Source organism: Bemisia tabaci, chromosome 7 (assembly GCF_918797505.1).
Source record: "Bemisia tabaci chromosome 7, PGI_BMITA_v3".
NCBI classification, from domain to species: domain Eukaryota; kingdom Metazoa; phylum Arthropoda; class Insecta; order Hemiptera; family Aleyrodidae; genus Bemisia; species Bemisia tabaci.
Window position 1 is genome coordinate 22746553 of NC_092799.1, and position 17565 is coordinate 22764117.

At 41.0% G+C, this 17565-nt stretch overlaps 1 protein-coding gene across 1 annotated transcript; it reads right to left on the reverse strand.

Annotated features, from left to right (window-relative positions):
- Positions 1–8915: 8915 nt before the first annotated feature.
- On the reverse strand, positions 8916–16490 carry LOC140225101 (uncharacterized). Its single transcript, XM_072302667.1, has 2 exons — positions 16335–16490; positions 8916–10470 (listed from the first exon to the last, which is right to left on the reverse strand). The coding sequence occupies exons 1-2, from the start codon at positions 16420–16422 to the stop codon at positions 9911–9913; spliced, it is 648 nt and encodes a 215-aa protein (XP_072158768.1). The 5' UTR covers positions 16423–16490; the 3' UTR covers positions 8916–9910.
- Between the last annotated feature and the right edge of the window lie 1075 nt (positions 16491–17565).

Below are 17565 nucleotides of genomic sequence, written 5' to 3' on the forward strand. Positions count from 1 at the left end.
GGTTTCGTGGATGCTGGAACTTCCTGCCTTCTCTTTGGACTACACGATCGTGCTCTGTATGAGCTTTCAGACGTTGCCAAATCTCATTCGAGAAATCTAGAAATTTCGGGAATATTTCTTAACTTTTTTCATATAATTTTTTGAAGCATTTTTTCGTGATTTGATCGAAAGTTCCTAGAAATTTTAAAGAAAAATATGCAGAACAGTCTTCAGAAAGAAATATTTTCTATGCAATTTGGAAATATTCGAATGCTCATACGGCAACGGTATTCTTCCTTAGCACGTCAGTATAGCGTCTGGTCTCTCTACGAAGTAGTATTTATGTTATTTACGCTTTCATGAAACCAACCTTTCGGATGCTTTGAGTTTTTTAACCATATCTTACTCGAAAAAAGATCGAGAGTGCATCAATATTCGAAGCTCTTTATTTAAAAAATGTATTTTTCATGACACAGTTTGGTTAGATCGTGGAAATTTTGACGAAAGAAGTTCTTCTACATTATTATTATTATTATTACTCTATATAAAGCTGCTGTTCCCACTCACTCTGCCCCCCCTAGATAAAAATTGGCCGAAGCGATTTCCTTTAAAATTGGCACACGCTTAGCTATTGTAATGAGGAGTTGATTAAAATTATTCCCACTCAAATCCGCTGCTTAGGACGCCCGCAAGAGCGAAAAGTTGTTTCTCCATATAGTATTACATTGGAGATACGCGGTTGTTTACGCGCATCGCGCCGAACAGGTTCAATCCTGTTGCGTGACGTCACTGCCTTATAGACGAAATATAAGGTTTTAGGCGGTATTTTTCAACGGATTTTTGAGGAAATTGGTAAGCGGGGGTATTTTTCAACGGGGATCTCGAATTTTTGGTCGGATTTTCAAAATCTCAAAATCCAAGATGGCGGCCGTGGCCTTAAATGCTAAGTCGGCTCCTGTTCGATCGATTTTCGTGAAACTCGGTATCCGAGGGTTATTTTCGACGAGAAACTCGAATTTTTGGTCAGATTTTCAAAATTTCAAAATCCAAGACGGCGGCCGTGGCCTAAAATGCTAAGTCGGCTCCTGTTCGATCGATTTTCGTGAAACTCGGTATCCGGGGGTACTTTTCGACGGGGATCTCGAATTTTTGGTCGGATTTTCAAAATCTCAAAATCCAAGATGGCGGTCGTGGCCTAAAATGCTAAGTCGGCTCCTGTTCGATCGATTTTCGTGAAACTCGGTATCCGGGGGTATATTTCGACGGGAAACTAGAATTTTAGGTCCGATTTTCAAAATTCAATAATCAAAAATGGCGATCGTGGTCTAAAATGTTACATCGCTTCCTGATATCGATAGATTTTTGTGCAACTACCGATTAGGAGGTGTATTTCGACGGGAAATTAGAATTTTAGGTCCGATTTTCAAAATTCAAAAATCAAAAATGGCGATCGTGGTCTAAGTTGTTATCTTGGCTTCCGATCCATCGATTTTTGTGAAATTCGGTATTAGGAGGTGTATTTTGACGGAAAACTCGCATTTTTGGTCAGATTTTCAACATTTCCTAATCCAAGATGGCGGCCCCGCACGAAAACGCGGTCCGGACTCCTAGAACATCAATTTCTGTAAAACTTGGTGAAAAAGAAGATTAAGACATAGATGTTGTCTCCTCATCAATGTTAAAAACTGTGCGGGGCGGTGGCGGCTCGCGGAGCGAGTCGCAAGTTCGTCGCGAAGCGTAGAACTGGGGTCCAGGGGCACTCCCCGGCTAGACGTGTCAGCTCGCAAAGCGAGCTAATCACGACTAGTTACTCTATATAAAGCTGCTGTTCCCACTCACTCTGCCCCCCCTAGAGAAAAATTGGCCGAAGCGATTTCCTTTAAAATTGGCACACGCTTAGCTATTTTAATGAGGAGTTGATTAAAATTATTCCCACTCAAATCCGCTGCTTAGGACGCCCGTAAGAGCGAAAAGTTGTTTCTCCATATAGTATTACATTGGAGATACGCGGTTGTTTACGCGCATCGCGCCGAACAGGTTCAATCCTGTTGCGTGACGTCACTGCCTTATAGACGAAATATAAGGTTTTAGGCGGTATTTTTCAACGGATTTTTGAGGAAATTGGTAAGCGGGGGTATTTTTCAACGGGGATCTCGAATTTTTGGTCGGATTTTCAAAATCCAAGATGGCGGCCGTGGCCTTAAATGCTAAGTCGGCTCCTGTTCGATCGATTTTCGTGAAACTCGGCATCCGGGGGTACTTTTCGACGGGAAACTCGAATTTTTGGTCAGATTTTCAAAATTTCAAAATCCAAGATGGCGGCCGTGGCCTAAAATGCTACATCGCTTCCTGATATCGATCGATTTTTGTGAAACTTTAGATTAGGAGGTGTATTTCGACGGGAAATTAGAATTTTAGGTCCGATTTTCAAAATTCAATAATCAAAAATGGCGATCGTGGTCTAAAATGCTACATCGCTACCTGATATCGATCGATTTTTGTGAAACTCGGTATTAGGAGATGTATTTCGACGGGAAATTAGAATTTTAGGTCCGATTTTCAAAAATCAAAAATGGCGATCGTGGTCTAAGTTGTTATCTTGGCTTCCGATCCATCGATTTTTGTGAAATTCGGCATTAGGAGGTGTATTTTGACGGAAAACTCGCATTTTTGGTCAGATTTTTGATCAACATTTCCAAATCCAAGATGGCGGCCCTGCACGAAAACGCGGTCCCGACTCCTAGAACATCAATTTCTGTAAAACTTGGTGAAAAAGAAGATTAAGACATAGATGTTGTCTCCTCATCAATGTTAAAAACTGTGCGGGGCGGTGGCGGCTCGCGGAGCGAGTCGCAAGTTCGTCGCGAAGCGTAGAACTGGGGTCCAGGGGCACTCCCCGGCTAGACGTGTCAGCTCGCAAAGCGAGCTAATCACGACTAGTTAAAATTATAAATCCGTCTCTGATAATGAGTCTAAGTTTCAAACTGCACCTACTTTCCTGCCTCCTGATCCTTGAGCTCAGCACAAAGTCAAAGGCGCTCCGACTGTCTGATAATAGCGACATAGAACAGCTTATCTCACCTGCTCTCACAATATGCAAGAGGACTGCAAAACTCTCCGGGAGGGCACTTTTTTATGTGATCAGTTTGAACTCCGAGTTTCCAATCCACAAGCTTATCCAAAAATTGCACGAGAATATGATTGACACGGTCCTCATCACCCACCACACTTTATTGCAACAATCAATAGTCGGGAGCTGGACCAAAAATATAATTTTATTCCTCAACAATTTGGACGAAATCATAAATTCATTCTAGATACCGCTTCAAAGTTGACATCTGCAGAAGTTCCTGCAGACGAATCGCCAAAATTGAGGCACTTTTGCATTCCAACTGCACTTCATCATTTTGGCATGACTCGAGGCAATAAGACTTGCGATTTTGCATTGCAGCTCACCAAATCCGAACTAGACGGCGAATCAGTACTAGCGGACCCAGTTCACAATTACACCAAAAGCCTTTATGCAAACAGCGTCTGGAACTCGAATAACTACATCACATTCATGGTGCCGATTACGAAAAGTGGTAAAAACGTAACGAGCTCGAATGCACACGAGCTTGACCACCAATTAAACTTCCTTTTCAGATTTTTCTGGCGCTTTTTCAGGGGTCGTCAAATCATCATTTGCATTGGACACGTTTGCTACGCGCATGACCCGTTTATGAATATCCTTCAAAGAATCGGCCTGACCGCTAAAAATCATGTCGCTCCTGTTCCAACTTTCCAGCGGAAAGTTTTCACAGTCGGGTTTGTTTGCAAAAAAACGTCTTCGGCAATCAGGAAGATTCGTCACCTGGATCAACCAGCGTTTTCCACCATATTGTAACAGACGTCAGCAATAAACTGCAGTGTCATATTAATGTTTACTTGTTTTTGAAAGGGGTTCCCCAAACCGATTACTTCGAGCAAGCTCAAAGATTGAATATGGATCTTCTTGTTTTCGATGGAAACCTCCATCAAAAGCAAGACCTCTCTATGTTCGACTTCTCGTTTCCCATACAGTCTTGCTCCTATTGCTTCGTCACTTCACGCGGCGATTTTATGCCTCAGCCCCTCATACCATTCAAATGCTTTTCACCTCAAATCTGGGCCGTTACTCTTACCGCAATTTTGTCGCTCTACAGAGCATTCTACGTTTTTCAGCGCTCCCAGTGGAAGCTTTTCAACCGGCTATACTCCACACAAATGCAGCGAGAATTTGAAAATACATCGGTGCTCTTTTATCTGTACTCATTTCTAATAGTTGGGAGTCCTTCGAAGCAACTTCTGGGACGGATCATCGCCGGAAAAATCCTATTTTTAATTACGTCTTTCTTGGTCCTGATTATTGGCACCCTGTTCCAAAGTGAGATGACAACCTTGCTGTCCAAACACGCCCGTTATCCAGACATAGACACCTTGGACGATTTGAAAAACTCGGACTTGATGGTACAGACACCGGATTTGGAGACGACTTCCGCGCTCCTGCAGGATTACCCTCATTATCAGGCGTTCAAGCATAAATTAGTCGAAAAACAGGTTTATGCTGAAAGCGACTTTTACCACGGTGTGGAGATGAGTATTGATGCCATTTTAATGAACTACAGTTCTACTCCAGAGGATTCAAGTGCAGTTTTAAGTCGTTTGAAGAGGATGAAATCCGAGATTGCATCCAACTTGAGGTCGATGGTAGAATCGGATGCTTTTGAGTTGGCGATTTCAGATATGCGCTCCAAGTATCATGGTAACATTATGGTGGAAGAACTGTCGGATCTGATCGGGATCGGCGAATTTCACCTAGTTAAAGAATGCTTGCTCACTTACCCGATGTCAATCCAGGTCCAAAAGAACTCTTACCTTTCTGACTACCTCATTAGGAAGATAAACTCGTATTCGGAGATCGGGTTACTACGACCAGCTATGTCCGAGACCAGTTTTAATCAGGAGATTTTGTCTGACCGTCTCTACGTAAATGACGACGATGAGGATTTCTCTCCACCCGAGGCATTTACAATTCAACATTTGCAGCCAGCATTCGTTTGCCTTATCCTTGGTTGGATTTTAAGCGGTATTATGTTCAGTCTGGAACTGATAGTTGATGTCACGAAAAAGAATCGTAATTCAAAGTTTCATGAATGTGTTGAAATATTGATTCGCCCATCAAGTCTTTGGGGTTGAGCTTTTTCATTCACATATTTAGGATCTTAAAATTGCAGATCTTTACTGTCCGAATCTCCCTTCCGAGGACGTATTAATCTTTAATTAGGAAAAAAATGAACAAATTCGAGTAAAAATGAGTATCCTTTTCGACTTTTTCCTCCAACTATCTTTTCACTTTTTCTTCCTTTTAATAAATGACAGTCTATCAGAGTTGAACCTATTTGAAGAACTCAGTCGACAACGAAAATTTCTACGATATTTCAACACGAAAACTTTTCGTGTGGTATGGTTATCTGCTCAATTTTATTTTACTCTCGGTCTTGCTGCACAAGGGCTTTTTTTGATAAGTTAATACAATTTGTTTGCATAGATTTAACGTTAGTCTAACCCGACTCCCATCCCTCCCCCCCCCACCCCCCGGTTTCACGACTCTTAACAAATGTCAGATGAGGACGCATTGCAAAACGGAAGAAAGAAGGTACAGAAGTAAGAGGAAAAGAGGGAAAGCAGAAGAGGTATAGGAAAAAAGTTACCCTTTCAATAGGTACTGGGTTCGTATCCCGGTGGAAGGAGCTGGGCCATATTTTAGCCTAACTTAATACTCATTCAAGCTTGCAGAGTCCTCAAATGGGTTAAAAACCTCAAATAACTTTAAAAATAAAAAAAAGGTTGCTGCTTTGTGGATGCCGAAATGTTTAATTGTATGAGCTCTCTAGCTGTGAACATTTTCGTAATGTGTTTTGTTCACAGTCACTCCACGTGTGAACGTAAATTGCAAAATACAGGATGCTCTGAGTATATGGCGGATTGTAGGTATGATTTCGATATGAGGCGAAACTACGGTGCCCTCCATTGCCGAAATTGCGTTCCATATTTGTGAGCTCCAAAAAGTGCCCTCATTTCCAACATTTTTAGATGCACACTTACACTACAAAAATATATTATTACCAAAAATCCATCGGAAAGATTCTTATTGGTTACATTTTGTACTTAAGAATTATCATGTTTACATTTGCGTACTTAGTTAGCTCATGATCATAGAGTACACTGAGTCGTCATGTAGATGGGAGATCTGGCGCCATGTTCTCCTCGACGAATTCCGAGCCCGGTGTACGGGTTATACTTTTTCGATTCGCATTCGATCCAAAATGGCTGTGTGGAATATGTAGTAATTCCATGGCCGGGTCCCCGTGTATGGCAAACAATCGATCATGCATCGAAAAAGTGACCCGGCGCCGCACAGGAGTCTCGGAACTTGGGACCTGGAAATTGCTTAAAAGTGGCGCCAGCTCTCCAACTTACATTCCGACTCTACTTACTCTGTGCTCATGCTGAATAAGAGAAAATTTTAATACTTGGCTAAGTAAAAATAAAGGAAACAAATTCAAGGCGGACAGATATTTATTATGAAAATACACTTGAAAACATGGATTGAAACGTGTAAACATGGTGAACCCTTAGATACACCTATACCTATATCCGCTCATTTTATGTCACCTCTACATGATATTTAAGATATTTTTCGAAAATCGTCATATAGAAGCTATTCTATTATTGTTTCAAAAGGGAAAAAATTCCAAGTATAGACGATACACATTTTGTTCAAGATTCTAGGGTTGGGATCATTGAATTCATTGCTTCAAAAATGCAAAAACCGTATTACTCGATGTATTAAATTTCAATGTGTTTAAAGAATAGAATATTGTGCCAGCTTCCACCGGTAAACTGTCTCTCCGCGCCTGGATTGTTTCAATGTTGCCGAGAGGCCTTGAAACGAAACCTTGATCAATGAACAACATTATTTTGTAAGCGTAATTTTGTACGCGCCCTGTCCTCCAAGCTCCTCAATTTTTACTGCCTATCAAGGCAATTAAGCCACGTCAGGTAAGTTAGATCCATGATTGAGAAGAAACGTTAAATCAAAATTATCATTTTGTACCCCTTGCTTGAATTTCTATTTCTATTGACATTCAAAGTGCCCGTGAAAGGTTTCTTCTGCAATGGACTGTTTTTAAGTATGTCTGGAATGTTGAACTTGTTCTAAATTTTGTACATACGAAAAATGAACACACTGCAGTGTTGATCAATTAGTCTGAATACGTACCTATGTCCTCTCTGTTTGACTGATCACTCCAATTGACTGCCAATGTGAGAACGTGCGCAAGAGCTAAATAGAGCATGTAATGTAAGTTTCGAGATTTTTTCAATCTTTTTAATTGTCGGACAAGAATCACAGATTCTTATCTCTGGCATGAGAAGAAAGCTCTTCTTGGTGTTTGAACCAGGAGAGCCTTCATATCGAACGATTAAGGGCTCTCTGTTCTATCCTCAATTCGAAATTGTGAGAGATCCACCATCTGAGTGCATTACTACATATCAAGCAAACAACTACTTTAAATTCCGGGAGGGCTTATGGCCTTTGCAGAAAAATGGAAAGTGAAAATGCGCACTGCTTCTCAGAAACCATCTATATTATACAGGTACAAGCAAAATCTTGGAAGCACTACCACAAAATGACTAGACGACGAATTGTAAATATCTTGGCGAAAGTCCTGCTGTGCATCCTGAAAGAGGGTCTTGGATATTGCGGCTGAATTTGGCAACAATGCCAAAATAATTAATTTAATTCCAGGAATTATGACGCAAGTGCGTGGAGGAAACTCAGCAGGCCATTAGGCATATGGTCAAAACTGTCACGAGCAGACTTAACGTCAGGAAATATTTTAGGTTGAGTTTTATACTGCCTACTGCGTAAAATAGCGGCTGATGAAGGATAGAATGTATTTTTTCGAAAACCTCGAATCTGCGGGATGTTCAAGGTATGCGTGCAGTCTAACAGTATGCCACGTCGTTATTAGAGGCACGTGTCACTGGCGGAGGCGAAAAACTTTCCTCTGCCAGCTCTGCCACCTCTTCGATAAGCTTGTCCGTACTGCCTCGCTAAGGAAAAACTCCGAATGAACCGTCACACGTTGCCAAATTTCTAACAATAAAATATTAATTTTCAGTAAAATTGGTGAAAATTTTTCTTTGAATTTTTCAGAGAATTTATTCTTAGCCAAGTTTTCAAAAATTCAAAAGTAAATATTTGTAACACTCCCCAAACATCAACATTGCTTGGATAGAGCCCACGGATATCCCGACTTTTACATTACCCAATTTTTGTCCGGACACGGATCCTATGGCAGCTACTTAGCTGAAAGGAAACTGGTTGATTCTCCCTTTGTGCTCCTGCGATGAAATAGATACACCAGAACATGCCTTTTTTACTTGTATATTAGTTAAGGAATATTTAGATAAGCTATAGGAAAAGAGTCAAAGCAGAAGATAAATAAGAATAATATATTAATGCTTAGGAAAAAGAAAAATTGGCAAATAGTGTACAAATTTATTCAAAACACGTTAGATACTAAAAACAAATTCTATGTGGAAAAAACTAATATTGTAATTAAAGTTCATAATTCTCACCCCGATGTAATACCTACCTACAGGTGGTTCCGGGGCACCTCCACAAAATTAAATTTAGATTATCTATAGTTAAAATACTGATAATTTTATACGTGCAAATGTTACAGTCATTAGTTCAATAAACTAAACTATTAATCTTAATATTAATGTTACTATAACGGGGCGATAGCTATGTCTGCGGACAGATCCGGACAGAATATCCGGGAATGTCCCGGATATTTAAAAAAAAAAAATCAACATTTTATTACAGGCAATGGCATGCTCTCTAATGTTTTTGCGGCGTTTTTCTTTAGCACGGGAGCGTAGTTTAGGTACCATCATCATCGATAGTGTTTTGATCGTTCCTTACCGATCTTTTACAGTACTTTGAATTATGTTTGAAGGAAACTTTGGGCTTAGCCAGCTAAATTGATTGTTATCGAAAACGAGGAACGCACATGGAAAAAAAATCGATTCAATCAAAAGAAATTCCAATTTATAATGCTTGGATTATTGTCAAGTCAACAGGAAATCTCCTTATCTGCCTTATGGGCAGAATATGTTTAAAAAGTTCAAGCTATCAAATTGACTTATTTCAGTACAAAAAATATAATAGTGATAGAAATTTTGAAATATCGCATGGAGATACATGCTGTTTTAACACTTTGGCTATCAATATGTTGCTCTCAAATGAGTCAGAAACAGTAGTTCCTTATCGCAAAATGTAGTTCAAGTAGGCATACATCGAAACAGTGACCTTAAACAGAGCCGCAGACTCTCAATTGGACGTATTTCTATCAAACAGAACTATGTGCATTAAGACATGAGCCCTAAGAAATATAGAAGAATATATGCACTACAGGGCTCACGTCACAATGCACATAGTTCCGTTTGATAGAATTACGTCCAATTCATTTTAAACCACCAGCGGCGTACAAAATAGACACGGTGAATTACTTTTTTCCCCTTTAAATTCGTCCGCTCAGCGGGCTGATTGCTGAGATTGGTAGACATGGTGATAGACAAAGAAGACAGAAAGGATTTGGAGGGACCCTATTGGTGTAAGCGGGTGGTTGCAATGGACAAAGGAGGTAGGTAATAGACTTACGGCAACCCACGAGAGACCCTATGGTAATGATCCATCATTTTCTCCCTTAGTCTGCAAGAAACACTTATTTCAACCAACAAAATCGCATGCACTATACTGCTTATGCCCTCTTTGTCCATAGCTTTGTCTATCAATTTCAACAATCAGCCAGTAGTTGTAGCTCTATTGCATGTCCTTTCATCCTCTGTAAAATTGCATTCCTTTCCAATAATCCTCATCTGCCCTCGACTCACTTTCTCCACCTATAGCTCTGTTTATTTTATCCCTATGATCCGGAGACATATCTTCGTTTACACTAGGAACGCCCTTCTTTCTGAAATAATCCCTCAACCGTTCCTCGTATTCAACTTCGGTCAACAGCTGTACATGCTGCACGTTGGTGTCATTAAGTTTGAGGTTTAGCCACTCTAAAGCCTCCTGATAGCTTTTTTTACTTTTAAACTCATTCACGTCGATCTCTAATTCGTCCAAAATGTCGATGAATTCCTTGGTCGTATTGCAAACACAACGATATTTAATTTTTCCACCTGGTGTTATCGTGGGCTCCTGCATTTCGGATATATATCCGTCTGCGACTGGTATGTGTTGCCCACAAGCGAACAATTCCACAGATGTCTTACGGCGGAGGAATCTCAACCCAGAGGGGCCAAGGTATTCTTTTGGTACATAATAAACATAACCCCACGACTCAATGCATTTTCGTTTGCAATGTATTATCGTGGCGGCGTCGTCGACCACTGAAACATCATGCGCAACGATATGTAAATATAAACTGCAGATTGGCGGTGCGGGGAGTAGAGAGAGAGCATAGAGAGAGAGAGTATGGACACGTCGAAAATTTGGAGGATAGGTTTGATCAGGTCATGTACAGAGTCATGTAGCTCTTGGAGCCCAAAAGGGCAGCCAACCTATGAACTCGAATTATCCAGTGGTACTAATTTTCGCAATTGCACAATGAAAGAGTAGGTACACTGATCAAAAATTGTGAAAGCAAATATAAAATTTTGATTTTGCATTAATTTTCTTAGTTTCCAAGTCTTGATCCCTAATGACGCTTGTTTACAATGCGCTGTCGTCCATATTGATTAATCTTTCAAATGCATAGGTTGGCAGCGGCACTTTTCTGTTGATTTTCTTATTAGGTGATTCGATGGACGCCATATTTTGTGTCAGAAAGCACGGCATGCGATACATCGCATCAATTGGTTCTATTTTGTCAGCTACTCGTCATTTTTCTCCAATTTTGAGATCGCAATTCTGTTGTCAGGAGACTAAAGCACTCACTTACCGATTTTAACAAAGAAATTCAACGTAACAAAGGCGTGGTTTTTTTAAAGAGAAAACATCGCATTCGATACTGATATCGAAACTGCACTCGAATGCGATATTTTCTCTTTAAAAAAACCACGTCTTTGTTACGTTAAAATTGGTAAGTGAGTGCTTTAGTCTCCTGACAACAGAATTGCGATCTCAAAATTGGAGAAAAATGACGAGTAGCTGACAAAATGAAACCAATTGATGCGATATATCGCATGCCGTGCTTTCTGACACAAAATATGGCGTCCATCGAATCACCTTAAATGTTAAGGAGAGATTTCCCCCCTCTTCCCCCCGTTTCTGCGTCCACTCATTTTTCGGCACTCACGCCCCATTTAGTGCCCCCTCCCGCTCCCCATGGCCCCTCTGGTCCCGGGGCCGAGCCCGCTCTGTACTTATGATTCACTTGCCTCCCCTTGCCCCACCGCACTTTTGCCCTCCTCCATGCTCTCTCTCGCACATTTTGTATCAATGCTTCACCAATAGATTTCGCTGTCTGGTCTTTCGGTTCGCGTTCCTCCACAGTTTTTCGTGTTTTGTCTTTGATGGGGTCCGCGGCCAGAGCCAGTAGCCCTCGGGTCTGTCACCCAGCTCCTCGTTTAGTAAGGCTTGGCTCTGCTCCTGCGACGTATGAGCGCGGACGGACCAAGTCCCTATTCGATTTCCACCTTGCTTCCTTCCATTTACCTTACACCTTGCCAAGTCGCCGCCTCCGACACCGATTTGTGCTTGCACATTTCAAGCTAGGAATGGCATTGGCTCCCTAGTCATCCCCCCGGTCGCCGCCCCGACACCGGTCTGTGCTCTGCACTTTCCAAGCTAGGAATGGCACGGGATTGTCCATCCTCCATCCTTGTGCAAGGCTAAATTTTTGGAAGGGAGCCTGGTTTCCGGCTCCCACCCCCCTTATTGTCGCCCTCCACTCGCCCATTAGTTTGCTATAGCTCCGCCCGCCATTTTTGTATTCATAGTTAAGTTCTGTTTGTAGTTCTGATTTTGTAAGTTCAATAAATGCACCCCTTTTGAGAGCTTCCGATGATGGATTTCACGCGTCATTAGAGGTTCATCTCTTTCGTGGTCTGAGGAAGCTCCAAAAAGCCCATAAGGCGTTTGGTGCATCCCCCTCCCCCAAGTTAGCCCCCCTCTCTCTTTTCCTCCATTTTGGAGGTGGTCCCTCGGTTTCCCCCTATTTTCACCACATTGGCTGAGCCCCTCGGGATCCCCCCATTCAACCACCGTGACTGAGCCCCTCCCCCCCTCTCAGTCTCGTTCATTAAACGTTGTTACCCTTTTGGGCCCTGAAAGCTACATAATCGACGTGTCCAAGTCCAATATCCATGCTCTCCCTATGAAAGTTCTCCAGTGGGTTAGCTCTTGCATGTGTCGGGAATCAGCGATTTAGGTTCATTTTCTTACCGCCGGTGTAAGTCTGCAATCACATATCGACGGTGTAAGTCGGCAATCACATAACTCGGTTTGCAACGTTGCAGACTTCCTGTCATACTTTATTTTTTAAAAGGAAAACTACTCAACGGCAATTCTTAAAAACTGCGGTGTTTTAGTGTATTTTCCGAAGGAAATACACTATTGCATTCTCCCATGATGTCGGACCCAGCCCCGAGACCTTGTGAAGAGCACCGATCACGGGTCGTAGATCACGAAAATATATGCCATTCAAATTCATGTGTATATATATATGTATGTATGTATGTATGTATGTAAATTTAAAAATTTAAAATTGCCTAGTCCCCGACGTAAATAGCCTAGATGCTGAACGTCGTTAAATAAAATTAACTAACTAACTAACTGTATGTATACATATATGTATATATGTATGTATGTATTTCCGCCCTTTTAGGATTTTTCGATTTTTGAGTGGTTATATCTTTCTTACGTTGAAAGATATTTTGACCAATTTTTTTGCATTTTGTAGAGACTCATTAGGACTACTATTCTGCGAAAAAAAATTGAAATTTGAGGCAATAGATTTTGAGGGGTAGGGCTCGAAAGTGGGGGGAGGTCAAATCTTGTCCACTCGATAACTCGAGCGAAAATGAATATTTTGAGCTGAAATTTTTACGGGTGGTAGTTCTCCCCTAGGACTGGTTTGGTATTGAATTTGAGCTAAATCGGCCGAGCCGTTTAAAAATGGCGAGCTTTGAAAGTTTTAGGCGAGGGGTGCGCGGCATGAGGGGAGCCGGCCGGAGCAGGGCCGCACAGTGGGTCGGGGGAGAAAGTTTTTGGACAAGCTGATCGTCGCACAGTGGGTCAGGGGAGAGAAGTTTTTGGACAAACTTTTCGTCGCACAGTGGGTCAGGGGAAGGAAGATTCTGGACAAATTGTTCGTCGCACAGTGGGTCAGGTTTAATGATCTGTTCTTGAACAAAATCTCACCATTTAACCGTCACAACCTTTCGCAGCGCGTTCGCTGGCAACGTACGCAACTACTATCTTGTGCTCAAGAAATTAATTCATTCCCTTACAGATTGATTCCCCCCCCCCCCCTTCGGAAAATACACTCTTCCCGCGGTGGACGCGCGGGTCGCTTAAGAAGACAGAACAACTGGAATGGACACTCAAACTAAAAAGCGCGCGCGAAGCGCGCGTCCTGGGGGGGCTTGGGGGGGCGAAGCCCCCCCAAAAAACCGGCGCGGAGCGAAGCGGAGCGCCGGTTTTTTTTCTTCTCTGTGCGAAAAAAATTCTGCATAAACTTCAAATAGTGATGTCAATTTGTTCTCTTGCAAAAAAATAACATAGATGCGGAGATTTTCAGACATAGCAAACGAGTTATGTGATCACCGACTTACACCTTCGATATCTCGTTTGCGGTGTCTGAAAATGTCCGCCTCTATGTTAATTTTTTAAAGGAGAAAAAATTGACATCATTCCTTGAAGTATTTGCAAAACTTTCTTCGCACGGAGAAGAAAAATCACAGCAGTTTTAAATTATTGCTGTTGAGTAGTTTTCCGTTTAAAAAATAAAGTATGACAGGAAGTCTACGACGTCGCAAACAGAGTTATGCGATTGCCAACTTACACCGTCGTTATGTAAAATTTTGCGAGAAACACGATGGCGCCACTGGTTTTGTCTGAAATCAACTCCAAAGCTCAATAAAAAGTCTCAAAGTTGAGACCGTAATGGAGGAGATATCCATAGAGGTACATAGAGTCGTAATGTAAATGGGAGAGCTGGCACCCCTTTTAATCATTTTCCAGGTCCCGAATTCCGAGACCCATGTGTGACGCAGGGTCATTTTTTCGAAACATAGTCGATTGTTTTCGAGACACGGGGACCCAGCCATCTGATGTAAACATAAAGGATAGGCATCCTACATCGCCATTTTGGATCGAAAATGTTTCGAAAAAGTGACCGAGGCTCGGCGCACACCGGGCTCGGAACTCGTCGACCGGAACATAGCGCCAGCTCTCCCATTTACGTACATTACGACTCTTAGTGCTCTAGCAATGGGGATATCCCAATTATCCCATACGCCGCCCAAGGACAGAATCAACTTTTACTCCAAACGCAGATACAGTTCAAGAATAAAAAAACATCTACAGATGAAACTAAAAGTCACACTTTTACACCAAACGGAATAACGAAGCAGTTATCAACTCCTACTAACCGCATTAAGTTAGAAATTATATAGGAATCAAATTCAGAACTGTTAAAATCTCTATATTCGTATCTCGAAAATCACCGATGTCTCAGTACCTTACATTTTAAAATAGGATTTTTTATTTCATCTATCAAATACAAAATTCGGATAGAGGGGAAAGCTAAAAAGATTAAAGTAACTAATGGTAAAATTGTCCTAAAAGATTCCGCAACTTAATTATCTAAGTCATACTGCTTGACTACAGATTCAAATGTTAGGTTATAGAACATTATATACCTGAGAGTGCACCTCTATGAATCAAGTCAAACTCTCAATGCAAAGACAGGGAGAAAATACATTAACAGGATTGTCAGTTCATTTGGGGACTCCAAAACTGAAAACACGGGAAGGAACCGTGCCGTCAATATGGTAAGTTAGTTAGTTAGTTAGTTAGTATATTTTGAGACATTCGGCGTCACAGGCTATTAACGTCTTTACAGAGAATTTTGAAAATGGGAGTATATACGAAAATTTAGATTTTTAAATTAAGAGAGGTGAAGAGTTTCAGAATTTTGGTAGGAATATTGGGCTCATCGCATGTAAGTGGGTTTGTATTTCTGTTGATTGTAGGGGAGTAGATCTGTGACGTTCGACAGTGAAACCGTAAATATTCGTAAATCGGATGCGTTGTTTCGAAATCTCCGTTCCTATTTTATTTTCTAAAAAGAGACCAAACCAACAACATGCATTGTTTGAAGTTTTAACAGCATATCGACGGTGAAACTACCAAACCATGTATCTCGGTTTGCGACGTCGCAGACTTCCTGTCATATTTTATTTTTTAAATAGAAAACTACTCACTTTCAATTTGTGAAAACTTCCGTGATTTTTCCTCTTTGTGCGGAGAAAAATCTGTGAAAATTGTAAGGAACGATATTGATTTGATCTCCTTCAAAAAAATAAAATGTGAGTGGAGATTTTTAAACACCGCAAACGAGATACGTGGTCTGGTAGTTTCACCGCCGGTATTCTTTATAAAGAGAAGAAAAATCACTGAAATTTTTTTTGAAAAAATGACATTTGGTAGTTTTCTATGTAGGAGATGAAGTATGCTATGAAGTCTGTAACGCCGCAAACCGAAAAATGCATTTCTGCAGTTTCTCCATCGATATACTTGATTAGCACTCTGATAAAAAAAACCTCTTGGTTCAAGAGTGCAGTTTCTTGTCGCCGGATTTAAGAGTCTGGACTCTTGTTTCAATGCAAAATCCGCTTGAAACAAGAGTTCAAGACTCTTAAATCCGGCGACAAGAAACTGCACTCTTAAGTCAATGCAATGCGGCATTGGTCCAAGAGGTTTTACCAGAGGTTTTTTACCAGTGACTGTAATAAATCTAGCACTAGCTACTAGATTTCCTGGTGATCATAACTCGACCAGGGATCTAATAGCCCTTAACAATCTATTTTATCAGTGTGTATTATGAAAGAGAAATACGAAATATAAAAGGTTTTTCCATGGCATGGCATTTGTTATGAGATATGTGATAATTGCTCATCTCTCTATTTGTCACTACTAATTAAGGCAAAAACGCCAAGTATAAAGGCCACGTTAAATGTATAAACTTCAAAAATAAATAAAATATAAAATACAATTTAAAAAAAATAAAAAAATATGATTAACTTACAGGAAATTTCCTCCCCCGGCGTTTCTCCCAGGCAATACTTTTCCAAAAATTGTTTGGATGCTTTTGGATCATCTCGTGACACCTTCATGTTATTGTATCTTAAATGAAAATACTCATTCAGAGTTTTTAAATACGCATACCTGTCTGGGACCTCTTGACGCGCTGGAGAAAAAATTTAAAAAAACAAAAACAAAAAGATTAGCAGATTAACTTCATGAATCATGAAACTTCAAAGCTTATAACTATGCGTCTGGTGAGATTTAAGGGTTGAGACATCGAGTTTGCTCTTAGGAAGAGTTACAGTCAAGTCTCGATACCTCGAGGCTGAAGAAAATCGATGAATATTCGAGTCATCGAATTACTGAGGCTCAATCGGGCCAAGACAGCAATGGCGTGTCTTGCTTTGCGATATATCGATTAATCTGCTATTTAAACGCATGGAAAAGGATCGATAAACAGGGTGTTCATAACGGACACCTTAATAATCGATTCTTTAACATGGCTTCAAATGGGAATATATCGATAATAATCAATATATCATGCCTCGCCACTGACCAAGTATTTATGGAATCACGAGGGAGCTGCGCCCCCTGACCGCTTTGCGGTCCCCCTCCCGGCATTTCGCACCTCTAATATATAAAAAAAGAAAGTTGATGAATAAAAATAAAACATTTCTGACCAAACTTCATTATGAATCAAAATGTTCAAATACCCCCCCCCCCCCCGATGTTTTGAATTTGTATACCACATGTTTTGATTTACATCAGTTTCGTGGGGAGTTTTGGGACCTATCGATTGATCTGCCATTGACCCTATGGAAAAGTATCGATAAACAAGGTGTTTGCAAGGATACCTTGTAATCGATTCTTTACCACAGCTTCAAATGGAGAAATATCGGTATACGCGAATCGATCATTCTTGCCTCGCGTCCAATGTTCGAAACTCACAGGCGCCAACGCGCCAAATGCGCCTAATAAATCGGTCGTGGCCCTACCCACCCCCCTCCTAAAAAAATCCCAATTTTTCTGTTTGGTGATTTTTCGAAATTTCCCCTCAAAGTACAGTTACTAGTTCTCTATGTAACTTGAACATCTTGCGTCTAACTTTTCACCAATTGCGGCATGATATATAGGCAAAAAGTCGATCTGGCCCCTAAAAAATCTTCAATGGCCCTTAAAAATCGAGCTTGATGCGCCACATGGCTCCTAAAACTCAAAGGCGAGTTTCGAAC